This window comes from Anguilla rostrata, chromosome 7 (assembly GCF_018555375.3).
Source record: "Anguilla rostrata isolate EN2019 chromosome 7, ASM1855537v3, whole genome shotgun sequence".
Lineage (NCBI taxonomy): Eukaryota > Metazoa > Chordata > Actinopteri > Anguilliformes > Anguillidae > Anguilla > Anguilla rostrata.
Genome location: NC_057939.1, coordinates 35,628,043 through 35,653,713, shown reverse-complemented (window position 1 = coordinate 35,653,713; position 25,671 = coordinate 35,628,043). Strand labels below are relative to the sequence as shown.

Below are 25,671 nucleotides of genomic sequence, written 5' to 3'. Positions count from 1 at the left end.
AATTAAGGTAAACTGCTGAGTTTTTTCCCCGATAATACACCTTAGATGTTATGGTAAAGTACTACGAAATATGAGTCTTATCCTCACTTATAAAAAGCACAAGTTACACATAGATTCCCCAAGTGGCCCTTTGAAACCACGACACACAAACAAGTTTCAGCTAATTTTTATTAGATTTCAGACAAACACATACAGTAGCTTTATGAAAATGAGCCTTTTTGGCTCTTGAAAACAGCTCAGCCTAAAAGGCTGCAAGAGCTGCTGCCCCCTTCTATTGGACATCATTCATCCTTGCTGCTGTCGCTCTCACTGTCACTGGCTTCCAGCTCTGAAAGAGCTTTCCTGAAAGGAACACAATGTTTGTCACAGGCCCGTCCACATGTGCACATAGAACAGAGACTCATACCACATATGACACGGATAGAAAAATATGTACTGGTCGAAAGAAAGTATTGCAGACAATCTGTCCTAGCAACAGTTGACATTCGTAAAGCTAGGCCGGGAAGAAATAATTAGTCAAGACTTTGGAATTAGATGTTAATTTGTATCAGCTCAATCAACAGGTAAAGGCTCAACCTGGTGTTCATGGTTTAACTGAGAGGCGGCACATTCACAGACCAGACCTCTCATTTCAGAGAGTATAATGGGAGGTGAATTCCAGAGATTGAAATACTGAAGCGTTTTTATCAAGCTCTGGACCACACCTGCCATTAGCTCCTTGCATTCATTCGGTGATGCTTTGGGGACTTGAAGAACCCATGAAGCCATCTCATCTACCGTTTCATGTGCAAATCAGCAGAGTTGAAAGATGGCACCAACACCAACGTGAACTGGCTGTCCCTGGTTTGTTCATGACTTCAGTTGCAAGTGGTACAGTGTGCCATCTTACTTTTGCTCGTCACTGAGCTGGAACTCTTGTGCCACCCTGTGCGCAAGTCTTGTGGTGGTAGGCAGGCTGAAGCTGTGGGAGAGCTGCACCAGCTCCACAGCCAGCTGGGGGTTGTTGGTGCTCTGGGCGCAGCACACAAACTCCTCCAATAGTTCCGCCCTGTGGAAAGGACAAGTCCGGCCTCCATCAAAACACTGAGACAGTTTATCGAAGCACCAAAAACTTTTCACACATGCAGGCATATGTACAGCAGAACAGGAGAAAGTGTGAATGCGCACTTACGTGGGGACTCTGTTGTTTCTCTTGAATAGCTCCAGCATATCCCTGTATGAAATTAAAGTACATTTGAGACATGCTGAAAATTGGATTCACGTCAACGGGCCTGAATATTGTGATATCTGTACAGCACTGCCCAAAAAACAATTCCATCCACCCCCGCCTCCCCCGGTCTCACCAGGCCTCCCGTGTCCTGGCAGCAGCCAGCAGAACGGAGATGATATTTCCCAGAGCACTGGCTGTCCACGTCAGAGCCATCTTGGCAGAATGATCCCTCTGCTCAAACACCTTCTTCATGTCCAGGGCACAGTTCGCAAAGGACTCCTGGACCTGCACAGATCAGAGACCACGTCAAGCACGCAAGAGCTGTGTCCCGCGCAGGGAGCAGTGTCCCGTCCCCACTTCCCTTACCTCTGGGCTGTGCTTGTCCCGGGCCATCATTGTCAGTACCTCCTCCACCAGCTCTGCCCTGTGCGCATGACCCAGCTGCTTTATGTCTGAGGAACAGGCCATAGCAACAACATCATTATTGCTGCACTATGCATCATGCTATAGTCTTAGAACTAGCTAAAAACCATAGACTAAATAAAAACATGCTGCTACATCCATTTATCCAATGGCTGACCCTAGGGGCCCATCGCTTTGAATTCATTAGATTTTATTGGCCTGGCCACCGAAATCTGAGATTACATTTTCTTCCTTTTCTGTTCATTAACAAACTTTCAAGCACTGAACGAAATAGTCAAATTATTATCAACTGACATTGTTAAATTTGGCCAATTGATGAATCGGTCTCATTCTTTCTAACCTTTCCATATCTCCGGAATGAGGTCCAGCCTGTTGTCAGTGTCCAACGCCTGGAGCAAATCCCGAAATGCATGAGAGGTGGGGAAGTATAGCTGCAGATACAACAAAAGCAGGTCAAATATACCATACAGTTAACCAAAGTCTGAAACTCACTGAATTGGTAGATGTGTGTTCCTACTCACCGAGGGGGTGATCTCTCGGTACCACTTCAGCACCACATCAACATGTTCCATCATGCAGAGCAGGTTGAAGAACCTTCCACTGTTTTGGAGTGGGCCAGAGAGCGAGAGAGAACAAAAGAGATGGGAAAGTGTGAAGGTGAGTCCTCCCAGACAGCATGAAAATAAAGGCTTGCTGCTGTGAAGTGGTTTGTGAGGCTCAGATTTTGGCGTTTGTTTCACGCTGACGCCTGCTCCAGGAAAGCTGGCCACGTGCCGGCTGAACAGAGCAGTAGCCAGCGCTCAGCCCCCATCATCAGCTGAGGTCCGTACCCCTGCGCCAATCATCACTGCCGACCATACTGCCCTGTACTGAAAACCAGACCACAATAACTCAGGGAATCTGGAACCAGACTAGCTTTCTCCCACTGTAAAGCTTTAACCAGACTAGCTCATTACAGTACTTTCCCACTGTAAAGCTTGAACCAGGATGGAACAAGGACAAAGACACTCACTAGTACATGCTCTGTTGGTGGGAATCTCCCAGTAGCTGCCAGTTGTTTCCTTCCCCCAGGAATCTGTGAAGTCTATACGCCAGCTCAATATCCTTCAGGTCCAAACACTGAAGAGGCAGAGGAGTTCAGAGCCCAGGATGAACATACAGATCAAAAGCACAATGCACTGCATCACAAAAATAATCACTCATACTTGCAGTCTAAAAATCAGACCCCCATTTCAGTCCACATTCAAAATGTGCTGAATTTCAAAATGAAGAGGACTTACTATTCTCATGGTACTGGGGAAGAACTGAACTGAAAGAAATCAGGAAAATCAATAATTTACAATCAAAAGCAACAGAAAAGAAACCTACAAATGACATCACTCGTCTATCCAGTCAATTTAAAAAAGCATAGTGTGATATTTGTATTATGTTCGTACATAAATTAGACAAATATCCACACACCCATTGACTAAATCTACATGTACTCAGATGAACTAAACATCATGAATTTTCCTTATTCTACTTTTGCAATCGTTTCAGTGGGTTCAGTGGCTCGCGAATTCGGGCCTTGCCCCCCCTGTGTATGCTGGGTTTTGTATCAACCACAATTGCAATCCTAGAATTTTGTTGTGAATTTTTCTTAATTACTATTACTCTTTTCATGTTTAGGGGGTTTATTTACCCTCTTAAGCATTATGTTGGAAATAGCTAGCTATGCATGCCATGATAAGTCCAATATTCACATTGTGCTCTTTAGAAAAGCATTACAGAGGTAACAAAAAAATGTTTTAACTGATTAAAGACTGAGGTGAAACAATAGGCTCCTAATTGGTGAAAGTGTGGACATAGAGCCACTAAAACTAACCATCTGGTAGATAATGAAGAATTCAAAGACAAAGCAAAAAGAAAATGAGCCAAACCTGCATGAAAGAACTTCAAAACATGCTCTCAGATATGTAGTGCTTAGATTATGGCCTTAGAGAGGGAAACAGTGAATTTGATACAATATCATATTGCTTCTAAGAATGTGGCCTGACCTCCCCGTCCCAAGCTTCAAAGCAAATGTGATTGGAGGAATTTAAAATCCACCGCCACCCGAATCTAGGCAGACAATCTATGGGTCTCACTTCCTGCAGAGTTTGTCTCAGAAGGGACAAACCAGAAGACACAGGACACCATATCGGTGGTCGGAGACCCTGCATGGCTACATGCCTAACATTTCCCTTTCCTGTTTCCTCTAAGTTTGAATGCAATCTTTAGGTAGGCCAGTCATTGTCATAAATGAGTTTGACCCCCCTTCCCTTCTCTCCTACCCCTTAACTCGGCATCACCCAATCCTTACCCACTATGCTACACTGTCGCCACAGGAAGAAAGAAACACTGTCGCCACAGGAAGAAAGAAAAAGTTTTTATTTTTTTACTTTTGGTGGTGGTTACTTGGTTGTATGCTTTGGCTGGTTTCCTTTCATCCTGTGGCGCTTAATCCAGAAGTGGGTGATACTTTGGCATGGTCTGGCTTATCCATCTCTCTCTCTTTTCTGGTATTTCAAAATAGCTTAATGTTTTGTATAATGTCTTCTGTTTTGTAATGTAGAAGTAGTGAGCCTGCATTCAATAAAGAACGTATGATTTCAATTAATTAATCTAATTGACTACTTCATAGTGAATTTGGTTATTTTTCTTAAACCTGATATAGAGATTGTTTTGACTTGTTGGTTGATTAGACCAGTTCACTGTAGACTGACCTATCAATGAATTCGGCGATTTAATTAATAATTATGTTTAAAATGAAAATGATCAAATTAAAGCACATAAAATATATTTTATATGTAGGTTAAGTAAGGGGTTCTAGCATGCAATATCACTTGTGTTCAGTATTCAGAGTGCTGAACATTTTAACAAGGGCAATGACTGTTGGAACTGCTGGATTCATAAAATTAACATTTTTAATTAATCCTTGTTGTCCCACACATTGTGAGCAGACTGGTAACCGACATCAACTGTACAATCTCTTCTGAAATTAAGTCTCAAAATTAAGCTACAACCACACATGGACCAGTCACAAAGGAGAGAAATGAGGGAGTTTCCAGCCTCTGCTACTGATCCTAAATTTAAATGGGAGATCTGTGCTGAGTGCCTTGTTTTTGAGAGAAGGTGGGAGGAATTCCGTGTTATCCAGGCCTTGCTGGGCGAAGAGTCAATAGATGACCTCAGCAGGCCACAATTTGAAAGACTATACTTCCTTGTTTTGGGATATCATATGAAGAGTACTCCAATGCAGAGGTACCCTGCTGCAGTCTCTCTAGAGCACTACCTCCGCAATCACCCACAGATTCCACAGCACGCAAGCACGAAAGTGGAGAAACCAGGACAGTCCCCTTTTCCTCCCATGGAGTTCCGCCATGGATATACTGACAGAGATGTATTTCCAGGACATCACTGATGCCATGGAGGAAGCCTGTGAAACAGCCAAAATCAGTCTCATACAGGTCCCTGGAGTGCAGATATGGCACCACCCCCCACCAAGGACTGCTACAGAGGGCAACACCCTACCACAGGAAACGAGAGGACTGTAGGAGGTGGGAACAGCCATTGCAGACTATTCTCCCTGACTGCACTGCAGGAGGTGGAGTTGGCAATCACAGATGACTCCCCACACCCAGGAGAGGGGACTGGCACACTCCAGGAGATGGAGACAAGTCTCGCCCAACAATCACAAACAGACAGAGGACAAAGGAGCAGATGCCACAAACACTTCGCCAAGTTGTAAAAGCCCTCCTGCTATTGGCCCGCAGCATGGAGAGATCCTGGGGCAAAACCATGGGCTTCCCTCACCACTCCAGTGGACAGTAAAGAGAAGAAACCTGCCTGAGGGACTCCAGTGGTTCATGCTGAGGGCCAGACACAGGCGAAAAGGTCTGGCCCATCTTGGATTCCCTGCAGCTTCGCACCTCTGTCCGCACTGCAAGAGAGGGAGCCCCTGGTCCTCTCCCCCTTGGACTATGCGCCCAAAACTCCGCCTTACCAGGAATTTACCTTTAACAGGTTCCTGTACAGCCAGAGTTTTGGGGAAAATGGTGGACTGTGTGGCACACAAGGTCCCGGGCAAAATGAGAATGTACTCAAGGGTACAGGACTAGGGAAGGAAAAGCCCTGAAGGTGGATGTAGGAAGTGCAATGGCTCCCATTTGCCATGTTCATCATGGTCAAGTGGGACTGACTGACAGAAGGTGCCCCCTTTCCAGGGGTTAAGGGCCACCTTCCCTCCGCTGCCAGAGAACAGCAGTCAGCAGTTTCTCATGGGGGTAAAACTGGCAGAACTTCCAATCACCACCTTTGGATTACCCACAAGAACTACGTCCATCCAGTTGTTTTCTCAGCTGAATGCAGTGTTGTGTTGAGGTGTCAGTCTAAAGGTGTAACACTGACTTTTGTTCCTGTTTGGAGAAAGGTGTCAAATAGTACGTTTTTGTTAGGAATTTCACTGTACGGACCAATGAGCTTGTTGTGAGGGTGTGCTTATGAGTGATTGTTAGAGTCTACGTCTGCAATACTCATCTGACAAGTGATGACAGGGTCCGAAGGCCATTTTTGTAAGCGGGACGCTCTGGTTCACACACACACACACACACATCACACACGCACACATATCACACACGCACACATATCACACACGCACACATATCACACACGCACACACATCACACTTGTGGCTCCCTCAGGCAGGAGACTGGCTCTAAAGACTGCCTGTTGAGATTACCAGACACAACAGGGCTCTAACATCACCCTTACCAGCACAAATGTCTAGAGAAATTCCTCATCACAGGTAAGACAGGACAAAAAGGACTTTCAGTTAACACAATGTCTGTACACATCTGTTTGGGCAACTTGGAAGGAAGTAGTTTTGTAACAGTTGGAAGTGGGCATCCGAGTCCTGCATCTAGGTCTGCTGTTCTACATTTCATCTCTGGTTCTTTTGGACTATTCCGTGGTCTTTTGTTTCTGCATTTAGGATTACTTTGGGACAAAATATATGGTTTGGTATCTTCTCTCATTCATTTCTTGTGTGACTGTCCATATCTGTAACCATTGTTAATTGTTTTAAGGTAGTTGAACATTAGATGTGAACAAATAACATCTGGTTGTGAGTTTTTGATAAAGGTTGGTCCAAACAGTTTGCTCTGCCTTTCAACAAATTTGGCAATTTGAATGATAATTCATATATTTGATAATAATTACCAAATTAAATCAAATAAGTATATTTTACATGTTGGGTAAGTAAGGTGTTTTAACGGTTGATGCACTTGTGTACGATATTCAGAGTGACATCAAACGAGGGTGTTAACGATTAAAACTACTGGGTTTGGAAAATTAAACACATTTCAATTAATCCTCACCTTGCTGACAATGCTTCAACAACATAATTAGGAGCTTATTGATTCACCTCAGTCTTTAATTTAATCAGTCAAATCATAAATTTTTTATTTAACATGAAAAGTCAATTCTATGCATGACTCAAATACCATTACATGCAGTACCATTCAGAGCAGTTTTTTCTAAATGTTAAAAAAATGTAATTCTACAAATACCCACATACCATCATCTGGATCTTGGGCAGAAAAGCTCTTCCCTGACACCTCGTCCATCACTTCATAGATGATTTTGGTGGGGTTGCGGGCAGATGCAGCTGACAAAGGTGGGGTGAAGAGGTTAGCCAGGCAGTGTGGTGCAGAGGAGGTCAGAGAGGGAGTGTGGTGCAGAGGTTAGAGAGGCACTGTGGTGCAGAGGTGAGAGAAGCAGTGTGATGTAGAGGTTAGAGCAGGAGTGTGTGTACAGATTAGAGAGGCAGTGTGGTGCAGAGGAGGTTAGAGAGGCAGTGTGATGTAGAGGTTAAGAGGCTGTGTGTGTAGAGGTTAGAGAAACAGTGTGGTGTAGAGGTTAGAGCAGGAGTGTGTGTACAGATTAGAGAGGCAGTGTGGTGCAGAGGAGGTTAGAGAGGCAGTGTGATGTAGAGGTTAAGAGGCAGTGTGTGTAGAGGTTAGAGAAACAGTGTGGTGTAGAGGTTAGAGCAGGAGTGTGAGTAGAGGCTTGAGAGGCACTGTGGTGTAGAGGTTTGAGAAACAGTGTGGTGTAGAGGTTAGAGAAGGAGTGTGGTGCAGAGGTTAGAGAGAGTGTGGTGTACAGGTTAGAGAGGGAGTGTGGTGCACAGGTTAAGAGGTAGTGTGTGTAGAGGTTAGAGAAACAGTGTGGTGTAGAGGTTAGAGCAGGAGTGTGAGTAGAGGCTTGAGAGGCAGTGTGGTGCAGATGTTAGAGAGGCACTGTGGTGTAGAGGTTTGAGAAACAGTGTGGTGTAGGGGTTAGAGCAGGAGTGTGTGTACAGATTAGAGAGGCAGTGTGGTGCAGAGGAGGTTAGAGAGGCAGTGTGATGTAGAGGTTAAGAGGCAGTGTGTGTAGAGGTAAGAAAAACAGTGTGGTGTACAGATTAGAGAGGGAGTGTGGTGTAGAGGTTAGAGAGGGATTGTGGTGTAGAGGTTAGAGGGAGTGTGTGGTGTAGAGGTTAGAGAGGGAGTGTGGTGTAGAGGTTAGAGAGGGAGTGTGGTGTAGAGGTTAGAGGGAGTGTGGTGTAGAGATTAGAGAGGGAGTGTGGTGCAGATGTTAGAGAAGCAGTGTGGTGTAGAGGTTAGATAGGGAGTGTGGTGTAGAGGTTAGAGAGGCAGTGTGGTGTAGAGGTTTGAGAGGCAGTGTGGTGTACAGGTTAGAGAGGCAGTGTGATGTAGAGGTTAGATAGGGAGTGTGGTGTAGAGGTTAGAGAGGCAGTGTGGTGTAGAGGTTTGAGAGGGAGTGTGGTGCACAGGTTAAGAGGTAGTGTGTGTAGAGGTTAGAGAAACAGTGTGGTGTAGAGGTTAGAGAGGGAGTGTGGTGCAGAGGAGGTGAGAGAAGCAGTGTGATGTAGAGGTTAGATAGGGAGTGTGGTGTAGAGGTTAGAGAGGCAGTGTGGTGTAGAGGTTCGAGAGGCAGTGTGGTGTACAGGTTAGAGAGGGAGTGTGGTGCACGGGTTAAGAGGTAGTGTGTGTAGAGGTTAGAGCAGGAGTGTGAGTAGAGGCTTGAGAGGCAGTGTGGTGTAGAGGTTCGAGAGGCAGTGTGGTGTACAGGTTAGAGAGGGAGTGTGGTGCACAGGTTAAGAGGTAGTGTGTGTAGAGGTTCGAGAAACAGTGTGGTGTAGAGGTTAGAGAGGGAGTGTGGTGCAGAGGTTAGAGAGTGTGGTGTAGAGGTTAGAGGGGGAGTGTGGTGAACACAGGTTAAAAGGTAGTGTGTGTAGAGGTTAGAGAAACAGTGTGGTGTAGAGGTTAGAGCAGGAGTGTGAGTAGAGGCTTGAGAGGCACTGTGGTGTAGAGGTTTGAGAAACAGTGTGGTGTAGGGGTTAGAGCAGGAGTGTGTGTACAGATTAGAGAGGCAGTGTGGTGCAGAGGAGGTTAGAGAGGCAGTGTGTGTAGAGGTAAGAAAAACAGTGTGGTGAACAGATTAGAGAGGGAGTGTGGTGTAGAGGTTAGAGAGGGATTGTGGTGTAGAGGTTAGAGAGAGAGTGTGGTGTAGAGGTTAGAGAGGGAGTGTGGTGTAGAGGTTAGAGAGGGATTGTGGTGTAGAGGTTAGAGAGGGATTGTGGTGTAGAGGTTAGAGAGGGAGTGTGGTGTAGAGGTTAGAGAGGGATTGTGGTGTAGAGGTTAGAGAGGGATTGTGGTGTAGAGGTTAGAGAGGGATTGTGGTGTAGAGGTTAGAGAGGGATTGTGGTGTAGAGGTTAGAGAGGGAGTGTGGTGTAGAGGTTAGAGGGAGTGTGGTGTAGAGGTTAGAGAGGGAGTGTGGTGTAGAGGTTAGAAAGGGATTGTGTGTAGAGGTTTGAGAAACAGTGTGGTGTAGATGTTAGAGCAGGAGTGCGTGTAGAGGTTAGAGAGGGATTGTGGTGTAGAGGTTAGAGAGGGATTGTGTGTAGAGGTCTGAGAAACAGTGTGGTGTAGATGTTAGAGCAGGAGTGCGTGTAGAGGTTTGAGAAACAGTGTGGTGTAGATGTTAGAGCAGGAGTGCGTGTAGAGGTCAGAGAGGGATTGTGGTGTAGAGGTTAGAGAGGGAGTGTGTGTAGAGGTTTGAGAAACAGTGTGGTGTAGATGTTACAGCAGGAGTGCGTGTAGTGGTTTGAGAAACAGTGTGGTGTAGAGGTCAGAGGCAGCTTGGTGTTAGACACATTCAGTATTTAATTGCATGGCAAATGGTGAAATAGTACTAATGATTGGCGTAATCTATACTAGCAACTAATCATTTGATTTTTACCTGCTTTGTAGAAAATTCCCATGACATGACAGTAAGTGGCCAAACTGGGCTCTGTAAGAGAAGAAAAACCCCCAAGTTAGAGCCTGACAAGTTAGAATGAAACAGGCAAGACTGTAACAAAAAAGACAAGCAAATAGTAAACATGTTATCCCCCACCAATGATGCAGTGTCGCCACCTCCAATTTCATTGGGTGGGGGACAATTTCTTGAGGCCTAAGGTTTGCTGTATGAGTACAGTTAAGCTAAGCTTTTAGTGGATGGTAAATGGTAAATGGACTGCATTTATATAGCGCTTTTATCCAAAGCGCTTTACAATTGATGCCACTCACTGGATAGAGTAATTTGAAGTAGGTGCACAACGTTGTACCAAAAAATGTGGAACAGCAGCATTTGCTGTTGACAAATGGCTAGTAAAAGATTGCAGAACCTAGAAAAATCTTCTTGCATCTACCCATTTCGTCATATTGGGAGTTGCAATCCAATCAGGGGAAAAAAAACAAATAAAAAAACTGAACATCTACCAACTTAGCAGTAGGCCAGGTCACTTCACAGCTAACGTTAGCTCACTACATTTCCATCATTTAGCAGACACTCCTATCCAGAGCAACTTACAATGTAAAGGCTAGTTTAAAGGTACACTGATTCAGGCATATCCCACACATACAGCTGTGGGTGATCCTTACCTGCTGCCACTTAATAGTTTACTGTAGCCATTGTATTGATGGCGAGATGTGTCTTTATGAAAGCCAACTTTGCTTGGCAGTTCATTACCTTCTCAAAGGAAAACCAATTCTTTGATTAATTTGAACTAAACTGAGCACCATGAATGGAGTGATGATTTACGGGTCTAGGGTAATTTGCTAAGATTTCAAATTAAATTCTGTTATTACGTATGTTTTACAAAAAAAAGAATGATAAAGTCTCAGGAAAATCAAAGTACTAATATCTCAAAAATGTACGTGAGTACAGTAAAGTATTAATCTGAAATAAAACATGTTTTCAACGTACAAAAATGCCACGTTGCTCACACACACAAACCACTGCAAGTCATTACCACTTGCACAATCGCCTGCCATTAAAAGTACTGATATCAAAATTAAGCCAGTTTACAATAAACAATATTGGCTATCTTACCTAAAACAATTTAAACATGCTGTATTCCAAAGCAATGCAGCTACGGAATGCTTCCGAAATTATTTTAAGTAAGTTGGCCCCGAGTGTCAAACGTATCACTTAAAAAAATGCCCGCATGGAAGAACACATCATTTAAATGAATGTTTTCAACAGCTGATCAATACTTATACACCACAAAGGTTATATTCATGCTTGCTTGTAAAGGTAATTTCACAAAATGGATAGCCTCTCCAAAATTTGCGATTGTAAATATAATGCTGCAGACACATACATACAGTACATGCATACATACTGTACATACATACAAACACACATAGAATACTTCATGATCCCTAGGACAACACTTACCTAGCAGCATATACAAAAGGCTGGGGTGGGAGTGGGGGGAGACAATATGGTAAATGGTAAATGGACTGCATTTATATAGCGCTTTTATCCAAAGCGCTTTACAATTGATGCCTCTCATTCGCCAGAGCAGTTAGGGGTTAGGTGTCTTGCTCAAGGACACTTCGACATGCCCAGGGTGGGGTTTGAACCGGCAACCTTCCGACTGCCAGACAATCGGTCTTACCTCCTGAGCTATGTCGCCCCTGTAAAAAAAAAATAAAAAGACACATTTTTTATATTTAACCCTCCTATTATGTTTGGGGTCAAATTGACCCCATTCAATGTTTACTGTCTCTAAAAATATGGTTGCCATATTTTTTTGGCTAGATATTTCATGACTTTTCCTAACTTTATGGGGAAAACATGGCAAACATAAAATTAACTGAAAAAAATATTTTCAATGTCCTTTCCACATGTTGCACGCATCAGTGTTATTGGGGTGATTTTGACCCCAAACTCTATTGATATATAAAACCATCATTTTGATCTTGTTTTTGTTGTGTTGGCTGAGGGCACTTTCACATGAATTTGTGTGTGTGTGTGTGTGTGTGTGTGAGAGAGTGAGAGAGTGAGAGAGAGAGCATGCTTGTGTGTGAGGAGAAAACATAGTTCCCTCGAGATCTCTGATCATTCTCGCAACATGGGGGTGGGGGCAAACTTATAATATGGGCTGCACACACAGCCCTCTAAACCATTTCTCTTTGTCAAAATCTTTAGTTGAGGCACAAATGCAATGACCACCAGACAGAGGTGTATATTTTCTGCTACTGAGGTTCTGTCACAGATCTTGGAGGGTGAAAGTGATTTAGATGAGGATGTGTCTGAGACTGAGGATAATGTTGAGGAAGACCCTGACTATGTGGCATCCTGCTCTGATGATGAGAATGTGGTATCGCAAAGGCTTCATTCTGACCCTCCTTTTGTTTCTCAACCACTAATAAACCGTCCTGTCATCTCTCAACCCCCAAGAAACACGCCTGTCATCTCTCAACCATCAAGAACTGACATGTTCATTTCCAAAAATGGAGAACTACTGTGGTTCGGATCCCCAGTTGAAAGCCAGGGTAGACTTAGTGCTGCTAATGGCATCAAAATGGTTCCAGGCCCCACCAGATATGCTATCAGTCATGTACAAGACAAAGTCTGCATTTGAACTCTTCATAACACCATAAATGCAGAAGGATATTCTTGAGATGACAAACTTAGAGGGGAAGCATGTGTGTGGTGACAATTGGAAAGAGCTGGATGTGACCCACTAGCAATCCTATTTTGGGTTGCTTATTTTGGCAGGAGTGTACAAGTCAAAAGGTGAAGCAACAGTAAGCCTTTGGAATGCTGACACTGGTAGGGCAATTTTTCCAGCCACAATGTCTCTGGAGACATTTCATGTTTTCTCCCACATTATACGCTTTGATGACAGGGAAACAAGGCAGGGTCTACAGGAGCGTGACAAACTTGCACCTATCTCGTCTGAATGAAGAATTGATACCCACGGGTACCTAGTTGAGCTGTTATGTTCATTTTTTATCAAAACTCAATTCTGGTTATTAATTTACTTTTTATTGGTGTTTCTTCAATATTAAATAACGGTCATATGTTAGCCTACTTATTGATGTTCTGAAGTGTTATCTGAACCTAAACATTTGAAATGTTTGACATTTTTAATATTTTTTCCTGGGGACAAATTGACCCCGAACATAAAATGTTACTACGCTTGATAATAAAAGGTGCGTTTCTTTCCAAATGTTATTTTTCTTTTTTAATGAGCACTTAATACCAACATAAAGCCCTGCAAACACCAAAACATACTTTGTTTTCCATTTTAGGTCAATGAATGAGATTGTACAGTCATTTGCATATTTCGCAATAGTCATAAAATCAATACTTGATGTATAAGGGGAGGATGGGGGGAGTCATGTTTTATTTACTGGGGTATTAAGATAGTCAGTAGAAATGCCTGAAGTAGCTGAGAGAGAAACTTCGGTAACACTTTCAGTTACAATTATTTTCTGCAGGTTTATATTACTGGGGTCAAACTGACCCCAAACATGAAAGTTGTTAATTTGAACATAATAGGAGGCTTAAGTCTATGAAAAAAATATTGCATCTTACAAACCTATCCACACATACGTTTGTCCCAATAATGTACTACAGGCAGAGGCGTAACTTTGGTTTGAGAAGTGAGGGGGGCACAATAACACGGGGAGTCTGGAGGTACTCCCCCAGAAAAAAAATTGCAATTTGAATGCCATTTCCTGCATTTCTACACACATTTAGGGACTAAGGTAACCAATACAAAATCCGGGAAATAATTAAATTGGTCTTCATGCTAAATTTTGCCAGAATAGTACTAAATATGCATAAGAAAAACTGTCTTACTTTATATTTTGAAGAATAGGCCTGACAGATCTATGGTACGTTATTGTGGCACTATCGATAGATAATGTGTCATTTGCAATCACAGCAAATATACGACATAGGATTTTTCTCTGTGTAAAAAGAAACTGAACCAAGGGGAAAACGCCCCAAGTTTACAAACTCATCAACTGATTCGGACAAGAGCAAACGAACTATAGGTGTAAAAACGCCCTAACATTAAAGTAAACTAGCAGCGAGAGAGACTCTGCTTTTCATACATTGTTGACGGATACCTGCTGCGGTTTAAGGTGGAGGTGGACTCGTTACATAGGTTAATAGAAAAATCATGCTGTTTTACTGTACTCACTAATCAACCAACTCACATGTCCTTTCTTTCTTTTCATCACCTCTCCAAAGAAAGACATTAAATTTAACTGCTGTTGGCGTTTCATTTTTTATGAACTGCCGCTTCCTCATTCAGTGAGCAATTTTTCAAGTGCGTATGCGTGGAACACGTCCGCGTCCACAGACACCAAAATGTACTATAGAACCGCGTAGGCAGGCTGTCCGTGTCCGCTACTCGTCTGTGGCAATTTTTTGGAGTAGGCTATATCAGGGCCTTACAATCAGCAGCTCAATTCACATTCTCAGCCGGAATCTGGTGGCTGGCCAAATAGTAGCACGATTTTTGCGGTTAAAAAAGTGTGGGGGGGGGGGGACATGTTCCCCCCCGTCCCCAGTGGAAATTACACCCCAGACTACAGGCTTGATATTCACATGAAGTTTCACCAAAGAAGTACAATACTATAATTTCTTCTGCAATGCTAAACAATAACATATCTTCTTTCTAAACATAATTTTCTAAACAAAATTTTATTAATGCATTTCATTCTAGATGTGCTGCCCATACACCCAAAGCACTGCATGCAGGAAGTTGTTTAAACATGTTGTGTATTCATTACAAAAAATATACATCGGTGTAAAACAACTGAAATTATTCTGCAAGATTATTCCCACTATAAATTATTGCTATTTCACACTTCGATATGACAGATGCTTTCAATGACCAAGTTCTCTTCACATGGTAAGATGAAAAAGCACAGGGCCAACTTACTTTAAATAATTATGGAAGCATTGGATAGCTGCATTGGAATACAGCATGTTTAATTTGTGTTAGGGAAAATTGCCAATATTGCTTATTGTAACTTTGATATCAGTACTTTTAATGGCAAGCATAGACTGTGCAAGTGGTAATGACATAGTGGTTTGAATGTGTGAGTAACTTGGCATTTTTGTACGTTGAGAATGTATTCTTCAGATATCATTTGTTTTTGCAGTGTGTTTGTAATGACAAACTGATAACAGTAATGCATAGAAATGTAGACTATGAGAAGTATGCGTACACATACATACACGCAAGCACGCATACATCATAGGCTGTCCCGGATGTAGACTGGTGTGACTGGGAGGCAGAGTAAGATTTTGAGGGGCCAACTCTATCGCATAATTTGTGATGAGTAGTGCAGCGGATCTGGGTGTAAAAAGGCAAATGAACCCTTGAAGAAACGTGGATTATGGTTTTGTGTGAATTCGTACAGTCTGATCAGCATTTACTGTTTAGCGCTAGCGCTTTGCTATATATATATATAAAACAAAGGCTGAAACAACCGGCGCGGTGGCGCAATTCAAAGTATAACAGGCTGGCACCAACAGAAATCCCCCCACTGTAAGTACTCACTGATTTGACGGTCATCCAACGAGCGTTCATTTACAAAATGTTCAGCGCCCGAGATGGCAACTTGTGTACCAAAGACATGAAGACGAATGATTGAATTGAATAGTTTAAACAGTATGTTTTCTGCAGAATGGGCATTTTGGTGAAGTCTGACATGATCACAGACTATTGTACAAAGGAATTATAGTAACCATGACCGAGTTTCCTTATTGGATGGTATATGCTGTATATGCTGTTGTTGAAGAAGCCTGTGAAATAGTGCATAAAAGTAGTACCAATGTACTTTTTTCATGCAGACTACTACTAGTTATAATTATAAATGAGTCATGTTTTTAAATTGAATGTTTTGAATGGGGTGTTGTAGACACTACAGACGTAGTAATTGTTTGTATGTCGGTAGACAGAGAAGAGGGCAAGGTGTCATGAATGTAAAATGCGGCATGTGCTGATAATGTTTTCTACAGTAGCCAAGTAAAGAAGTAGTTGGTAGAAACGCCACAGTGGTCAGCTGTTGCAAGTTCCAGAAATCAAAAAATCTGCTGTCATGAAATGCATTTGGCCCCCCATGCGTGACTTTTGCTAAACATATGCATTGAAGACTGTGATGTTGTGATAACTGCAAAAGCAATAGTATAAAGGGTAATTGGAAATTATTAGTTAGCAAGTAAGTGTGCATAAGAAATGAAAGATTTGCCTGAGCCTTGGGTTAAATTCAATCCTCTGACTTTGGCAACGATTCCAAGGCAACGACATTACCAGTGCACCACAAAGGAAGTAGCTGTCCAAGGTGTGAATTGTCTTGGTGAAATATGTAAATTCTGCATGTGTACCTGAAACGCATGCATTGAACAGTCTGATATAATTAGAATGTCAATATTGCATAAGGGAATACAGTTTTTAACACATACTTAGTTAAATGGGCATGAACAACTTTGCAATAAGAAGTTGTTTAATGCAGTCATGTGCTCGTGGTTTTAAATGCAGGCCAGTAAGCACAACTCAGCTCCGGTTTTATTCCATATGGCCTAGCTATATTCTAGCCGGCCAGAAAACACACAATGAAAGCAAATGTAGCCAGTTAACTGAACGTGTAGATGGTTATATCGCAATACAGTGTACATGTTTGGTGAAAGACGGGGTAGATTTGGTGCCCAAGGATCCAGAAGAATAAGTTGCAAAATCAATAGGTGGAAAAGGCAATAGGTGGAAAGTAAGAGACAATCATTAGTGAGCGAATAAGCGTGCATGAGAAATGAAAGATTTTCCCAAGGTGGGATTCGAACCTGTGACTCAGCAGTCCCAAGGCCACAACGTTAACTGTGAGCCACTAACTGACTAGCTGTACAGAGTGGGAATTTTCGTGGGGAAAAAGATATAAGTCCATTTTGTGTGTGTGTGTGTGTATGACATTTTGATTGGCTGGTATAGGTAAATGATTGGCTGGTGTTTATTATTTTACATTATTTGTGGGCCTGGGGCATTGTGATGATGTAATCGGGCAGGAAAAATAAGCAGAAGGAGAAAACACGCAATCCCCAAAGTTTGGGGCTTTATTGTGCGGACTTGTGAAGTTGTTTGTGAATTCTGTCTGTTGACATAAGGTCAGAAGGTATAGAAATGAATGTTTTTAAGGGCTGAGAGTTGGTGATTATTGAGATTATTTCTGTAGAAAAGCCTGAAAAGTGCCAAAGTCTCTGTGCTGTATAGGTATGGGGCATGCCGCTCCGCCAAGGCGTGACTTGGCAGGATGGCATACCTGCCATCGCAATACTTTACACCACTACTAACAATGTTTGTCAATGCTGCAAGGAAGGTACGGACAAGGCCAACTGCATACATTTCTTTGGTGTGGTGGACAACGGTCCGCTCTATTGGCTCAGTCAGGCTGACACTGGACGTTACATGGCTGTATTACTCACCAATGCCGAGGGCCTTCATCTCAGCAAGTGTGAGCAGGGCCTGAGTTCTCGCCAGAGAGCCACAGCGTCGCAGACTCTTCAGCACTGCATTAAAAGTTAGTAAGTTGGGCCTGACCTTCTGTTCTTCCATATGTTTAAGTAGCTCCTGTGGGGCAAAGATGAACCAAGATCACCCTATGGTGCCTCCTGCCAAGCACCATGTTGGCTCCAAGGCTGGCAGTTTCCACACTCACCATGATCAGGTTCCATTTCTCGTGGTAATCCTCCCGGACATTTGGGGCAGCACTGATCAGAGCATTGAAGGTGTGAACATCGGCTGAGGGGAGGGAAAGTCAAAATTCTTAATGCTCCTAAAAATAATCTTTGTTTGTTAAAGTGAAAATTATATGTACATTGGTATTCACACCCTTGCCTACATCTTTGCAATGTTAAAATTAGGGCTGTCAAAGTTAACGTGATAATAACGGGTTAACGCAAATTCGTTTTAAGGCCACTCATTTTTTTAAACGTACATTCTGTTATGATGAACGTTTGCCCGACCCTTATGCTGCGTTCAAGACAACTCCTAACTAGTAAAAAACGAGGTCCGGTCGAATTATAGGTCGAAAATTCAAGCATCATTTCTGAGCTCCGACTTCCGGATTGGTTACGTCACATTAAGATAAATGGCGGCATTTGTAGTTTGTGGTAAGAAAGAAAAATGGTGTATTTAGGATTTTCATGCATTTTCATTTGGGGGTGTGATTATGTGATATGTGTTAGTATGGTTTATGTTTCCCATTCGTTATAGCAATATGTGAAATTTATTTAAGTTACGATATGCATCAGAAACTTTTTTCTCTAGCCAGCTTAGCTAGAAAACGTTATTTTGCTCAGAAATAAATGCAGCAAATGATAACGAAATACCTGACAGTGATACCATATTTACATTTCAGTACTACTGCAGCCTAACTGGTTTCGCGGTTTCACTCTTTACTCATTTAATATACTCCTTAACAATAAAATAAAGCAGTGTTTTCTGTGGGAATCCATGTTTTCCCGAGTGAAACAGCGTGAACGCAGTTTTTCATTGTCTGGGCATATTGTTTAGAAGGAGGGAGCTGTCTTGTCGTCCGACAATGTAAACAGGCTTGTCTGTTTAAGCAACTGGCTCGGTGCAAAGAAATAGAAATATAGCCTACCTGTTGTATCCAAAGAAATGGATAGTCTAACTGCAATATCCTAGTTCGAGTGCTAGTTCTGTATTATACTCCCTTTTCACTGTTTCCTGCTCACTTTATTTATTGTTTAGTTTATATCACCCTGTTTTGATCCCATATAGTAGAAGGGTATGTTTATGTGAGCCTTTATTTTCCCCATGTGAGGTTGGACACAATTACGTTGTGTGATTTGCTTTAGAAGTGCGAGGGATCAAGGGAATGATCTTTGAGTAATGGAAAATTTAGCTGACCAATGTACCTGTTGTACAATGTGTCTGCTGTTGCGATGCATTGAGGTCCATCATTTTGTGTTAATGCTTAAAAAAAACCGAGATGTTTTATTGAACCTTTATAAGCGTAAAGTTGGACACACTACATTGTGTGAGTACTCATATTACTAAGTAATGTTAAATTTAGCATGTCAATATGCCCATCTGCTGTTGCCTGTTGGGCTTGAGTTTACCATGTTATGATTTGAGCATATTTTGTTACGCTAAATGCAGTACCTTTGAGGGTTTCTGGACAATATTTGTCATTGTTTTGGGTTGTTAATTGATTTCCAATAATAAATAAACATACATTTGCATAAAGCAACCATATTTGTCCACTCCCATGTTGATAAGAGTATTAAACACTTGAAAAATATCCCTTTAAGGTAGGCTACATTTTGAACAGATAAAAAATGTGTGATTAATTTGTGATTAATTAAATATTTTAATCGATTGACAGCCCTAGTTAAAATCAATCCTTTATACATGTGCGGGAACTCCATGAATCAAAGACTTTGGAGTGTCATTATGAAATTCCTATCTTTAAACTTTATCTTAAGTGCAAACAGCCATTTCTGCATTTGTCTTACTTCAAGCACCCATATTCATATTTCCCATGATGTCTACATGCTTTGTAGGATTTTATTACAATGTCTGGCTTTACAGAACATGAAATAATTTTAAACCGGTAACATTAATAACTTACAGAAATAAATCATGCTTTATTAGTTTGTAACTATCGTAATAAATGCAAGTAGCAGCATACAGAATGAACCAAAGACATTTTTTTTTTTTTTTTTAAAGCGACACTCAAGTGCTCAAAATAACATGGTGGTTTTGGCAGTTGCAAGTATTTTTATTTGCATTAACTTTCATGCAAGGGTTTCTCTCCCCCAAGTTGCATGAATTTATAAAATAGGTGGATTTAATACATGAAACCATTTCATGAAAAGACGCCAAACTAAAATGGTGCCAGTCTGAATTTCCTGGCACACAATGTTTCTAGTAATCACTGTGAAGGCATTCAGACTGGTTCAATGAACGAAATGGTCGATTTAGACTGTAAGGTAAATTATATTTAAGTTATCCAGCATGGACTTACCTGTCAGTCTGTTATTCAGCATGTCCATATAAGTGCTGAAGGCTTTTGTGTCAGCTCCATACTGCAGAAACACAGAACACTTACATTTATTTACACAATCCAGAAACAAGAGAAAACTAAAGAGAGTATTTCTATTTAAAAAGGGTAAAAAACAAATCTCACCAACTTGTATTTATTTTTTTTAAATCTTATTTATAATTTTCTTGATAGCTGGCAGCTGAACATCATTTTAGACTTCCCTGAATAGACTTAAAAGTATTAGAAAACTATGGTAAAGTGTTTGGTTGGATAGACTAAACAAACGCATAAATACATAATACATTCTCACCACATGCTTTCCTGGGGGTTTCCTTGTTAACCATTACCAATTTCCTACCTTGACCATGCCTCGGATCAAAGCGCAGTAGGCCCTCTCGTTTCGTTCCGGCATCAGGTTGTATATTCTCTCTGCATTGTTGTTCTCTCTGTGAGAGACAAGCAGCTTTTTGAAACTTTTATTCATCAGGAGGATTTACTTCTTAAAAGTTAGGAAAAGTACAGATGTGTCCATACAGTCCATGCGATTAAGTGTAGGGGCTGATAAAGATGGCCACAATAAAGGAGCCCAACTGACCATAACATTACAGTCGACACCTACCCACTTTTGCTAAGTATAAAAAGCTATTTCTGACCACAGTGAGTCCAGACCTCTGTTAATGTCTCATTGTACCACGGCACTGAATAGTTTAGCCTGGAGGGACGGCCCCCTGCAGACCCATATTGCTTGCAGCAAACTTGTTCTCCCAGAACTCAAGGACAAAACAAGCTCAGTTACTTACTGTCACTTACTGTAGTAACAGCCATTTTGCATAATGCTAATGGTCACTTACTCACTGACGACCTTTGAGGGACAAAATTGTGGTCACTCACTCACTCACAGACGACCTTGGAGGGACGTTTTGTGGGACGCATGCGCTGGTGGTGCGAGCTAAAATGTGTCTGCGGAAGTGAGTTGCGCCGTGGGTCTGGACGGTTCCGTGCTTGTTCTCTTAAGACACAGTCTAAATAACTTGAGGAAAGCATTTGGTTGGATGTGCCAAATCCAGTCCAAATCTTGAAGTCAAGATTTCCAAGTACTATCTCTACGTGGGTGCTTGGTAAGCCCAAAAACCTTCCTGTGCGTTAGCTTAAAAATACAATTGTTCCAGAAAATTAATAGTTAATTACAATACCCAGTCTGAGAAGCATCATTGGATGCCCTCAAAGTGAGCGAGTCTTACCTCCAGACTCTGCCCAGGAGGTTGCCTACCCTATGGTCCGCTCCCCTCCTCCTCGGAGTCTCCTGTAAAAGACAGAGCAGAGGTGTGCTAAAAACCCCTGGCAACTTTGTCTACAGTCTACCACCTGCCAGATACACCCTCCACCACCCCCCTGACTTTTCTACTGATGTTGGTAGTCGCCTCAGTGTCAAAATATTGTGGAACACATACTTGATCCTCTGCCACTTCCTTGGATGCCTCCCCTTGCATGGGGTCCAAGTCTCCATAGAAACAGATCAGATCAAGCAGGTCATTTGTGGTGTTGGTGGACACCACTGTGCCTATGTGAGGAGGAGAAAGCCACTTGACATGCACGCACTCTGTTGTGCCAAGCAGGAACACAAAGAAAACACTAATACTCCTATGAGCGCTGATAACCCAGCACACTAGAACAGCACTTTATAATCAAAACCTGAACCAAATCATTTTTTGCACTAGTTAACGGCTCCTAGACTTACATTACTATTATTATCCCCTCTACAGTTTTTCCAGGTCTAGTCTATTTCAATAGCTCTGAAATTCAGTGCATCAGGTGTACAAGGTGTGTGCCACTTGCCTGAAAGATGGACACAGAGCCTGTTGTAGGCTTGGGGACGTGAGGGAGAGGCAGCTGGTCCACTCACCATTCTGGAGGAGCTGATCAAACAGGTCCACAGCCATGCCCACCTTCCTCAGCTTAATCCTCTCTACTAGTGCAGCCTCGCTCACCTCTTCTATCTGAGGCTCCAGGGTCTCAGGCATCAGGCACTACAAGAGGGGTTACAGGAGAGAATTTGGCATTTCATACACACAAAAATGTCAAATGGTAAATATAACTGGAGTATGTGAAAACGGTGGTGGTGTTTGGCCCATCTTGGTGGTGGCGGCTGATGGAAAGCACTGCCCTTAGAAAATAAAACTAGTACAAGGCTGTTACAAAAGACTCAGAAAAGCATTTTCTATGCTTTGCATTTACAAATATCACCACTGTACTACATATTTAGCAGCAGAAGACATAAAACATCAAGCATATTTTTAAATACACCCACCGTTACAGTTGTATAACATCTCCTGTCATTCTGGGAGCAGCAAAAGGGTATTAAATTATTTCTTTAGAATGGTTCACGCAACCATTTTTCAGTCAGGATATTCTCCCCTACATAAACTTACAAACTTACAGGTATATGAGGCTCAGCAAAGTCTTTCAGGAAGAACTTAGGGTAAGTGTTGATAATGTACTTTGCAGCATTCCTGCCAGACTCCAGGGAGAGGGAATACAGTTTCTGTTGAGAAATCAAAATGATCATTTTTTAAAAATGCATTTATTTTTAAATCAAGGATATGACTTCTTATCTGCTTCTGTGAACATTTCTTATAGATGCAGACTGAAAGCATCCAATTGGTCTGGGTTTATCAATGCATTTCAAAATCTTGTATACTCTGGCAAACAAGAGTACTCTTGAAACAAAATGGTGCAACAAACGGCCATTAACATGTTCTTAAAGGACAAGCATTTTTCTGAAACTATGTGGTTTACATTTTAGATATTGTACCATGCACATATTTCCAATTCAAGTTGGAATTTAAACTTGTTTTCTGACTAATGGCAAAGAGCATTAAAAAAATGTGTTCAGCAAAATGTTTTCCCTCTGCTCTCAAACAACCCCAAGGTTAGGTCAGGTACATCAAGTTTACATTCAGGGTAGTGTTTGGTCAAGAGCCTTACAGAAACGCTGGAGAGCATCATTACTCACAAACTCAATAGTCGTCCTTGGGGTGAGGTAGGGGTCATCTTGGAACATGTATCGTGATGCAGTGGGATCCTAAAAACAATATATTTTTTGTTTTGTTTACCACAGATTACATGCTACAACTGCAGCACTGACCCAGGAGGCAAGATAATATACAAACCGTACCCTGTTGACAGTGGAGGCAAGCGATTTCAGAACGGCTAGTTTGTCCCTATTGAAGACAAAAGAATGACTCATTATTTCAACAGATCAAGTGTTTATTTTCCAAGCTTGTCTTGAGAAAATCTGTCAAATGCTTTCAACCACCAGAAAGCACCTACCATGTCTTCTTCTTTGGAATGACAATCTCTTCCACAGAGCCTGCGAGTGAACATATCCCCTGCTCAGCGACTTACAATTTACGACATATCAAATCATTTTAAGGTCTGAAAACCGGCTTACTGGCTTATGTGACTGTCTGCCCATCAATACCAACACTGCCAAGCTAGCTAATGGCTAACACCATCAGACTTTACGTCAACTTATATGATACAAGACACCACGTAGTTATAAGCATTACCTTCTGCTTCTACAAACTTCAGTTGTTTATAGGTTTAGCTTAACAAAATTAGACTTATCAAACTAACAGCATGCCTACCTGCTTTCGGAACTGTGGCGTTTTGGCCTAAGGCTGAAGTCACGGAAGAATTCCTGTACAATAGAAGGCCAGTTTAAATACATCCATAGAAAACAAACAAAACAAAACCTGGAAGGAAATCTTAAAAAAGCAGAACACAATACGAACAAAGCGAACCGTAACATGCATGTGCTAACGGTAGCAACATTTTAAGAAACTGAACGACACAGCCAAACACAACCAGGTCAAACGATGTGGATCAATCGGCAGCAAAACAGACAATTGTGACACACATTTTATTTGAATAAAAATGAAAGCTATATCACATGTATCAGATTATTCTTACCTCCGAAGCAATAACTGTTCAAATTTACAAATAAATATTCTATTACTCATATGGACATGTAACCCTGCTTTAGCACACGGAGCAGCCATTGTATCACCTAAGAACTCTGGGAAGGCATTGACATGCGTATTAAACTAGACAGGCGTTCAGCTAACCTAAGCTTTCTCGTAAGCTTGTCAAATCCCGGAAGTAAGCCTGTACTGCGCGTTTTGAGGGCAAAACATTGGAGCTCCCATTAAAGTGAATGGGGAATATCTGACTTTTGTAGGCAAAATAAAACGTCCTTGATGTTATTTTGAAACTCGATTGACGACCATTATCGTTCATATGAAAAGCAGATTGAAAACATGCATTTTGTAATAAAAGATTCGCATTTTAAGAAATATTTCCCAAGAATTATGTAGCCTACCAAAACAACCATTGTTTCACAAACTGTTGCACATAATGAAATGTATGATCACAAAAAATGGACCGATGACGTTGTTAATTCACTTTGATTTCTGCATTGAATTCAAGTATGCGCAGTAGAGGCTGTTTCCTGTTACTAGGCTTCGCCCATTTCAATCGCTTATTTTATCCGTTTTTGCTTCCTTTCCTTGTGTCCTTAGTAAGGCGCAATGAAGAGTGAGGCCGAACGGGTCAAAATACTTGAAATTAACGCCTGGAATCATCGACGTAAATTTCCCGTATTGATTTAATTTGAGTTAATGGAATTTGTTCATTAAAAATTATTTTGGCTGGATCCATACTGGGAAAGGACGCAACGAAGGGATGCAAGGACGGATAAAACCAGCGAATGGAATGAGTCTTGATGCCCATTCGAACATTTAGTCAAACTTTTTACAATTCAGATATTTTTCTTACAAACTAACATTTTTGATTTGTTATGTCTGGGTTTCCCAGATAGTAAAGATACAATACCATACGTTTTTTAAAACAATTTTTAAAAGTCGTTTCTTATAATATTTTTTTTCTTCATATTTGAAGTAGGCTTGGACAGATTCGTTACCTTGCCAGATTGAATAACCTGATTAATTTTGTCATGCCGTCACATTTTTATACAACACGACCAACCAACTGGAGATCACTGTTTCTCTCAATGCCCGGGTTTTGCTTTAATATCCGTGTAAAAATTAAGATGATCGGTCGCAATCCATTAAATTTACTGACTGATTACAAATATGAATTGTGGAACACCATTGACTTGCTGTATAACATGCAAGTCTTGGTAGTTCTTCCGCCATCTTTGTCAGAACTTCTCCGATTAGTACGATGACCGGATCTGTAGATGGCAGCAACGCGCCAATCGACGATGGGGCTATTACCACTTCGAGACGAAGAAGAAGATTACCACGTGTGATGGTTGTTGAAGTGCTTCCCATGTGTAGATAGTGGCGCAGCGCACATAAAGTAAAATATTAATGTTTTTTTGGTTGGATTTCTTTCAAAATGTTTCTTGGCAAAGACGTACCATGGAGGCGACTCGAAGGCATGTCGTTTGGCATGTATTCAGCGGAAGAAATCAGGTAAACACTTGGCATGCATGGCGGTAGATAGCACGGTGAAAGACTTGCTAGTGAGCAAATTCTAGCAATGCAGATAGTTAGCAATTTAGCTGTTTA

The 25,671-nt window shown here is 41.7% G+C and overlaps 2 protein-coding genes, 1 long non-coding RNA gene and 1 other non-coding gene across 5 annotated transcripts in view; 2 read left to right on the top strand and 2 right to left on the bottom strand.

The window, feature by feature from the left end:
• Positions 1-150: 150 nt before the first annotated feature.
• On the bottom strand, positions 151-25,256 carry ptcd3 (pentatricopeptide repeat domain 3). 2 transcript variants are annotated; one of them, XM_064344146.1, is made up of 24 exons: positions 25,059-25,256; positions 23,725-23,777; positions 23,408-23,447; positions 23,253-23,298; positions 23,091-23,159; positions 22,515-22,619; positions 21,981-22,104; positions 21,529-21,638; positions 21,319-21,380; positions 20,436-20,523; positions 20,060-20,120; positions 17,723-17,805; positions 17,490-17,634; positions 9,957-10,007; positions 7,230-7,319; positions 2,914-2,942; positions 2,646-2,752; positions 2,155-2,233; positions 1,974-2,064; positions 1,577-1,662; positions 1,344-1,495; positions 1,172-1,213; positions 890-1,048; positions 151-342 (listed from the first exon to the last, which is right to left on the bottom strand). In XM_064344146.1, exons 1-24 carry the CDS (start codon positions 25,091-25,093, stop codon positions 282-284), a joined length of 1,968 nt encoding a protein of 655 aa, XP_064200216.1. In that variant the 5' UTR covers positions 25,094-25,256; the 3' UTR covers positions 151-281. The 2 variants fall into 2 exon arrangements, with proteins under 2 accessions (XP_064200216.1, XP_064200215.1); XM_064344145.1 differs by lacking the exon at positions 25,059-25,256 and adding an exon at positions 24,050-24,206.
• On the bottom strand, positions 2,346-2,487 carry LOC135260163 (small nucleolar RNA SNORD94). The gene has a single exon (XR_010331500.1). It is a non-coding gene; the product is annotated as a small nucleolar RNA SNORD94 (small nucleolar RNA).
• LOC135259603 (uncharacterized) lies at positions 7,299-7,882 on the top strand. Its single transcript, XR_010331338.1, has 3 exons — positions 7,299-7,411; positions 7,659-7,694; positions 7,817-7,882. It is a non-coding gene; the product is annotated as an uncharacterized LOC135259603 (long non-coding RNA).
• An 86-nt stretch (positions 25,257-25,342) lies between the features above and the next one.
• The window catches only part of polr1a (RNA polymerase I subunit A), a 46,426-nt gene continuing 46,097 nt past the window's right edge, over positions 25,343-25,671 (top strand). The window contains exon 1 of the mRNA XM_064344141.1: positions 25,343-25,575. Within this exon, the coding sequence (XP_064200211.1) occupies positions 25,499-25,575 (77 nt within the window). The 5' untranslated portion in view covers positions 25,343-25,498. The remainder of the gene's footprint in view (positions 25,576-25,671) is intronic.